Genomic DNA, 8,744 nt, shown 5'->3' on the forward strand with positions numbered 1-8,744 from the left:
CCGCCATCTTTCCAGTATATAAACCAGTCTCCTACCACCATTGCAACAACTCCTCTCCTTCACACCACATCAAAACCACCAAAACAACCATCACCTTCACTAGTAACCCCGATCAACAGAACAACCCCAACAACAGGTTAATTAGTATTTTCAATTGAGAAAATCAACATGAACCCAGAACCCAGATTTAATAAGACCATGAAAAAATTGAAACCAACAGTTCATCAAACTCTAGATTATCAAGAACCAAAAAAAAACCCCAAGTTGGTTGATAAAAACTCTTCCCCGATGAGCCTTTTACTTTCCTTTTTTGATCAAGAAGAAGTACTTGAATCTGCCAAAAATAAAATGGGTGGGGAGAGAGGAGAAAATGAAAGGTTAAAAATGATGCTGGAGCGAAACAAGAAAGATTACCGGTCTCTAATTGCACCTTTTCAAAACTATTTATAAGCAATCTACAAATTCGACAATAATATAATATAATATAATATAAATGAGGATATTATGGTTATTTCATTCAATTTGAAAATTATGTTAACCCATGATATATATAAAATGTAATTTTTAAAAGAATAAAGTTAAAGTAAAAAATAAACCTAACAATGGGATAATGAGGGTAATTTGTCCTAAGAATTATTAATACGTAGCTTCTCATTGTTTGTCACTAAAAGAAATGATGATAAAAATACAAAAAAATGATAATTTATTTTATACACGTGGTATTTATATATTTTTACTTTATGTGGTGTGAGAACTTGAGTTGGCTAATGTATGTACATTAGCCTTCTTTGTTTTTATATTTTAAAAGTATTTTAAAAAAATTTAAATTTAAATTTTATTATTTTCTTTGCTTCAAATTAATATTTTTTTTTGTATTTTTAAATCATTTTAATATGCAGATGTCAAAAATAATTTTTTTAAAATAAAAAAAAATATTATTTTGATGCATTTCCAAGTGAAAAACACTTTGAAAGACGGTAATTTGATGTGCTGATGTCAAAAAAAATTTTTTTAATAAAAAAACATTATTTTGATGCATTTCCGAGTGAAAAACATTTTGAAAAGCAGTCACAACGACATATAACTATTGGTATTTGGGCTCATTATATATATAATTAATTTAAATAAGTCGAAGATTAATTAATCATTATTATCCTTTCAAATCTAATATTTTTATGTTTAAAGTAAGGATTAGATCATGTTAGCAAAACTAGATCCCAAGTCATTGTTTTAGGTTTTGGTAGTCTTTTACCTTAAAAATAATAAGTATATATAATAGTTTAGGTAAATTCTTAGCATGTAAACACAATATATATATATATATATATATATATATATATATATCATAGCAAAACATGATTTTTATTTTTCTTTTGGCATAACCAACGCCTTACCTAGAACATCTGAAACACCAATTAAGGTTCTAATTACCATTAACTATGTGATGACTTATTTTTCTTAACTCTACCCTTTTTTTTACATTTAGTTCACCGAAATTGGACATATCTCTTAAACTATACATTGGAACAAGTTGATATTTTACAGGAAGATACTAAACACATGGAAATATATTTTGGTAAGTTATAAGGTCAAATGGAATTCGAGAACATATTATGTTAGAGAGTCGAAGTTACTAGAAAAATCTTGTTAAATTTGCTAAACAAGACCTCTATACACTATTTGGGACATACCTCGAGTTACAGGTAGAAATTTACTTCTATTCAAATTAGGCTAAAAATTAGATATTTCAAGCTTTCTAACCATATATGGTAGGCCCAGTAATTCATCCAGGCGAGAGAGAACGACGTGTTTGAAATCAGAACTGAAAATCTGTCAAAATATGCAAAAATTAAAGATTCAATTTACAAGGAGGAATTTTGGCATGAAGATATTGTTTTTATTATCCTATTTTATTTATTAATTTAATGTTGAATAATTATTTTTAATTTGAGTTTTTTATGGCCTATTAGACATTGTATATGAGTTTATTTCATTATTAGACTTATATTAGTTGATTACTAGTGTAAGCACATTATCTTGCAACCTAAAAATGTCCATTAGGGTTAGTTAGATGAGACTATATTATATTCTTTTTAGCTACAAATTTTAGCAGCAAGTTGGAGAATAAACATGAATTTTTCTTTTTGTTTGTTTGTAACAAAGTAACCTTTCTTTGCATGGACAAAGATCATATACTGATTTATCAAAGATTAACTGGTTTTGTGACATCATTCACATACTTAAGGTTCTTAGATATAAGGTTATTCTTGGATCCAAATCTTTTTCTAATATCTTTAGTTTTTAAGTATATGGTTACTTCTAGATCAAGGTTATATCAAACATGATTTTTAGTTTTTCAGATTATTATCTATTTCATTAGAGGTTACTTTATCAAGTGATCATGAGGTTCGTACGAGCCAGTGCCTTCTTTGTATATGTTTGAAATTAACTACTTGAAATCTTAATATAGCTTGGCTGCTATCAACTATTTGTTCTTCCATGTTTGTCTTGATTTTTCTTTTTTAGAATAAAAATTTTGTTGTAGTTGGATAAATGTTAAGATAATATAACTATTTTATTTATTTATTGATTTCAAGGTGACTCAAACTCATCCATGCATGCATAGATAACTTATATATATGAGAATTTAATGAGTTTTATTTGTGGAATAAATTATTGAAAAAATTAATTGTTATATTAAAAACTATCTTATACTACTAGTGTTGTCAATTATTTTTTTAAAAAAATTGTATTTTTTTTAATATAACATAAAAACAATGATTTATTTACACTGTATTTAATATAATAAAATTATCATTCTTTTCAAAAAAAAAAAAAATAGATATAAAAAACAAAAACAACAAATAACACCAACCACACCATGAAGTCATGAACAAACATTACGGTGGAGGGAGCCCTCGTGGGAGACCCAATGAATAAAACCTGAAAAAGGAAAAATAATTCCTCCTCGTTGCCTTCTCCCAAGAGCCTCAAAGGAGGAGAAACCCTCATCGGCTTCTTAGTTACAGACATGAATAAAATTAGAAAACCTTTTGGATTCATATCATAAATGACACTATGTTTTAACCTTGATTTTCTTGACAAGTAACCACCATTACAAACCCCTTCTTACTTTCTGATATATAGTTTCCTACAAACATTTTATTTTTTCTTTTTACTAACCGATCAACAATGTCGAAAAACTCACCAAGAATCATCCAAGGTCTTCTCAAACTCCACTACAATCATGTTTCTACTTCCAAGCCCTCACCTTTAACCACTCCTTCTCTTGCCTCTAGAATTTCTACCTCTTTTACCAGACCTTACTCAAATGCCTCCTCAAATTTCACTCCTTTAAACTCTCAAATCCCATGTTTTACTTCAAAACCCACTTCTTCTAATCTGGGTTTATCTCAGATTCTCTCCTGTACAAAACCCAATTCTTCATTTTCTAAAAATGGGAGTTTTTTCTATGGGGTGAGGCAGTTTTCTTTCAAAGGTTCTTCGGATTTGGGGAAAAGGGTTGATGGGAATTTTGCAAAAAAGCTTCTTGAGAAGCCGGCCACTGCTTTTACTTCTGCTTTCTCGAGGTACCGTGAAGCTTTAGGGTTGCAAATTGATGCCTTTTTAAAGAGGAATTCCTTGTTTTTGATCGGGGCAGGAGGAGTGATAATTTGTGCTTTGCTTTGGAGGATTATGTTTGGTATTGCTAATACTTTTGTTAGTCTATCTGAAGGCATGGCGAAGTATGGGTTTCTCGCCCTTTCATCTGCCATCGTTGCCTTTTCTGTGAGTTCCTTCTCTAATCGTTTTACTGTGTTTTGTTATTTCTATTTGTGCAACGGAATTATTCTTGATTATAAGTGAGTGATGTCCCCTTTTGGATTATTGATGTGCGAACCAACTATAAAATTTATCTTGACTTTACGATTTTCCTAAATGTGATGAGCGGTTCGCATGCGTTAAGTTGTGGAATAGATGGATTTTTCTTTGGAGTACAAGCACGAGATGGGTGCTCCTGTTATTGTTATGGTAGTGCCTCTACCAACATTCTATCCTTGAACATGTTTTTGTGGATAACATAGCTTGTTATAGGTGGTGTGTTTTTAACTTCAAAGGTGTGGAGTGTTGTTTACACACGAATCAATATGATTGTGGCAAAAGCACAGTCGATTTACTTTGCTTTCACCAAAAGGAAGTGAGTTACTAGAAGTTATCGCACCTCAAGTTTAGATGCAGTGATCAGGTGATGATTAAAGCTCTTAAGAATGAGACTCTAATCTTTTGATCAGTCTGTCATACATTGAATATACAAATTAATATCTCGACTATAATTGTTTCTACTGCTTATCAATACTGGCTGAGTCAAGTTTTCGAGTTTTGATGTTGAAGCTTTCTAGTCCCACCTAGGTGCTGAAGCTATATAATCCCACTCTTACAAATGCCAAGTGTTGAAGCTATCTGTTCCAACTTAGGGGTATATAGTGTTTAAAACTTTAGGTTCGTAGGAAATAAGAGTAAAGATTTGAAACTGTCTAATCCTACTTAAGTGTCTCTGTGGGAGTGTTTAAGTTGAGATGCATAGGAAATTCTAGTCTTGGGCAATGAGCTAACTAGATGACCACATAAATGTTTTATTTATGTAGCAAAGGTTAAATGGTTATGCCTTTGGTCAGTTTTCTCTTATTGCTGTTGAGGTTTGATTGTTTCTATCCAGTTTAAGTCTCCTACATTGTGGTTTCTTCTTCCATATTTTTCTTGCCTTTTTGCCTGCCCTGTCCTGTCCATGTTACCCATAGGAGAGAGTAACAATTGGGATTTTTTCTTTCACATTTCAAATGTGACAGATTAGTGACTACAAAAACCATGGCTTGGATCATGTTCACAAGGTTTTATACTTGGTGACACGTTTGCGAATAGGGAGGAAATGAGAAAACAGAAATTGATGGCGACACCAAAAGGAAGGACACTTGAATTGATAAAATTTGTTTAAAAGCAGAGCATGTCAACCATAGAAGAATCCTTTGATAGACTTAGTTAATTTTACTCATTTCCTAGACTTCTAATTCCTACTTTTCATAGTGTATGCTGACATGCCTTGCACATGGCACCCATATAGTCATTCTGTTTTATTTATTATTGAGGATGGATTGTTGAATACATGATTAAAGTTTTTTTTAAACATTACTATGCTGGTAAAAAGTAGTACTTTAAGAACAAATATCCAAAATTAATGTTATGTATGTAAACAATTTAAATAACTAAATCATTTTTCGTACATGATTAATTCTAATATTAACATCAACATAAATCTATTTAATATTAATATCCACATTATACATGTGAAATAAAATCAGTTAGTGAGAAAATTCAAATGCTATATTGTCAAAAAAACATAATGTTGTTTTCTTGTTAATTAATATGCTAAATAAATTTGCAGTGCAACAATTCAAGTTAGAAGCTTGGAATTTTTTTTAATACTGTATTTCATGAAGAATATTGCTTAAATTGAAATTTTCATTATGCTTGTTATATAATTAAAATCTATTTCATTGTTTTGAGTGAATAAAGTATTTTGGGATTTCATGCTTTGAAAATTTATTATAATAATGAGTGTTCAAATAATATCAAGTTTCATAGCAAATTGCAAAAGAGAAAAAAGCATGGTTGGAATGTTTGAAGGTGCAAAAAATTAAAATATTTAGTCAATGTCTTCTAATGCCTTATACAGAGGTACACGGTTCTATATTTGATATCATAAGCAATCTGATGGACAGTAAATTATAATAATGGGAGAACAGGATATGTCAGGCTATAGAGATAAGCCAGAAGAGAAACAGACCTCACATAAATCCTACTAACACCCTGATCCACACTAGTCGCTTATTGAGTAAGAACGAGATTTGTAGCATGACATGTTAGAAAATTGAAAGTAGTAACAAATTGATAGAAGTAGGCACCAATAATATGAAACATGATCATATCAGATACTCTTACATGTATGATTCAAGATTAGAAACAGCATGCTCAAATTATAACAAACAAAATTGAGAAAAGAGCATAGAGAAATATATAACCAGTTTAACAATATATATAATAAGTAAGTTGATAACAAAGATCAATACCAATGCTAGTCAGTTCTGATTTTTTCAATTTACAAGAAATATAATATTGTTGTTTTTATAAGCGTTTAGAATTATAAGTAGTAAAACAATAGGATTCTTTGTATTGTAAATAGGATTAGAATTGGAAAATAGAAAAAGAATTCATATCTCTTAAGAATAAAATAAATAATTAATGTGTAGCTCTTAGTTAGTTCTAATATTGGAAAAGAAATCTAAAGTTAGGATGCTATGATTTAGGACATATAATAGTATAACTAAAACATGTATAAATATAATAATTATTAGAAAAAACAATAATAAAGAGCACAATAAAATAAAGAGGGGCATTGCCTCAAAAGCTTACCCAAACCCCCAACCCAAACTCTGCCTTTATATATAGTATTGATAGATGGATTAAGTGAGGTTCTGAGACCAGGTACTTCAAAACTTCTAATACAGTCACATTAGATGACTCTAGGTAAGCTAACACCATTTTTTCTAGTCAAATATATACCCCCCCAAGAAACAACCATTAGCGTAAAGAGATGCTTCTCAAATAAGATTGCAGTAGTGACCCTGTTGATCACTGAATTGCACTACTTACAGGTGATTAGCCCACCCCAAATTCTAATAGCTGGCACCAGGGACATGATTGCTTATTGCCCTCACTGTTTTTGATGTAACTAAGTTGCAGCATCATTGTTTCCAACGTAGCTTCCCCAGAACTAGCAGCTGGCATTCTCCTAGAATGCAGATTCTGCTACTGTTCATGTTTCAAACCTAAAGCTTATGCTATATATAAAACAAGTTGGAAGTCATCATTATGGGTCATGACTCATGATCAAAATTGAAAGGTGCATCCTTAATCAGAAGTCCTTGAGTCTTTCTATTTATGGATTTTCCATATATTTCAAAGTACAGATTCTGTTGCAGTTTATCCCCAAACTATTGTTGGTTTTGTCTATGTACCATAAGCAAGGATCAACTTACATGTTAACATTTGTGTGTTTTGTGTATCTATGTCACTGCTAAAGGGCCTGTATATCCGCTCAAGAATTACAATCAATCCTGATAAAGTTTATAGAATGGCCATGACAAAGCTGAACACCTCAGCTGGGATTCTTGAGGTTATGGGTGCTCCTCTCACAGGAACAGTATTAAGAGCCTATGTGATGTCAGGAGGTGGACTTGTTCTAAAGAACTTCAAGCCAACTGTTAGGAGCAAGCGGTGTTTTCTCATCTTCCCAATACAAGGTTCTGAGAGAAAAGGTCTAGTCAGTGTCGAAGTTAAGAAGAAGAAAGGCCAGGTATACTTGTTTTTTTTGTTTTGAGCATCTGATCAGGCAATAGAATGTTTTTAAGAAATGAAAAATTGGAATCTATGATTATGATTCTTTTGGTCTTTTGCTACTCATAAATCATAAATTGAGCTTCTCTTAAGTGGAGCAAATTGATTGCCACCCGTGTTGCTGTTGCATTAAACAGTAAATGAAGTTTTCTAGCTACGTGAGTATCTGTGCAAGAGAGAGGGAAAGGGGATTGTGGTTGGGAGTATTGTTGCATTAATTCATATTTGCATAATTCTATCAATTCATATTTGCATATTTCTATCAATTTAGAAGTTAGAAACTGTTATTGGCAGCAGCTTCTTATATGTATTATCCTGGAGCTCTGTGCACAAGTAATCCCAGAGCTGTCACTTACATGTATATATATGTGTGTGTGTGAGAGAAAATTTACATATTGATAAGGGTAAATGAACAACTTAACCCTTCTTATTCAAAAAACTGTTTTAAATTTCTGTGCAGTATGATATGAGGTTATTGGCTGTTGACATCCCCATGGCATCAGGACCTGATCAGCGATTATTTCTGATTGGAGACGAAGAAGAATACAAGGTTGGTGGTGGTTTGATATCTGAGCTGAGAGATCCTGTTGTGAAAGCAATGGCAGCAAGCAAGGAATTTGATGATCTTGATCAAATTGAGGAAGAGGAGGATGCTGAGAAGGAACTTCAGGAAGCTGAAAGAAAGCACCGTGAGGAAATTGAAAAGCTTGAAAAAGGTGGCTCCTAGTGCCTCTTTAGTAAATTGATGTTCGTTTCCCTTCCATTCATTCCTGTTGTTTTTCATTTCCATGGATTTGTTTTGCTTAATGGAGGCCCATGGCTTGATTTACGGGCATCATGACTAGTATCGCATTTTGTGCGAAGTTTTCCTGAACTGCTAACGAGTCATCTTCAGAAATCTCAAAAGTTTTTGTACTATTGAAGTTGAGATGGCCCGTATGAGGCAATAAAAGCATACAACTGGGGCAGCCTTCCACACAGAAGGCATTTTTTTCTGACATGGATCGGTTTCCTTGCCTCGCTTGCCAACTTACTCTGGAAATCTCTTGTAGCAATAATTTATAATTTTTCTTTAATGCTCTAAAATCATTCTAAGATGATCTGCTTATAGATTTAGACCTGGATTGCAATGGTTTCAGTACCGAAGACTAGATATCCATGTTGCCTGTGCATTTTTAGTTACATGCATGGTGTACTTTTCTGTTTGTTAATTTAGTACTCCTGACTGATCTTGTTATAAAGCCTGTTGCATGCTAGGTTATTTCTCTTGATCCAGAAGCTGCCACTGGACC

The 8,744-nt window shown here is 32.1% G+C and overlaps 1 protein-coding gene across 1 annotated transcript; it reads left to right on the top strand.

Annotated features, from left to right (window-relative positions):
- Positions 1-2,901: 2,901 nt before the first annotated feature.
- On the top strand, positions 2,902-8,450 carry LOC133668411 (uncharacterized). Its single transcript, XM_062088235.1, has 3 exons — positions 2,902-3,789; positions 7,139-7,411; positions 7,913-8,450. The coding sequence occupies exons 1-3, from the start codon at positions 3,193-3,195 to the stop codon at positions 8,177-8,179; spliced, it is 1,137 nt and encodes a 378-aa protein (XP_061944219.1). The 5' UTR covers positions 2,902-3,192; the 3' UTR covers positions 8,180-8,450.
- Positions 8,451-8,744: the final 294 nt, after the last annotated feature.

This window comes from Populus nigra, chromosome 11, assembly GCF_951802175.1.
Source record: "Populus nigra chromosome 11, ddPopNigr1.1, whole genome shotgun sequence".
Classification (NCBI taxonomy): domain Eukaryota; kingdom Viridiplantae; phylum Streptophyta; class Magnoliopsida; order Malpighiales; family Salicaceae; genus Populus; species Populus nigra.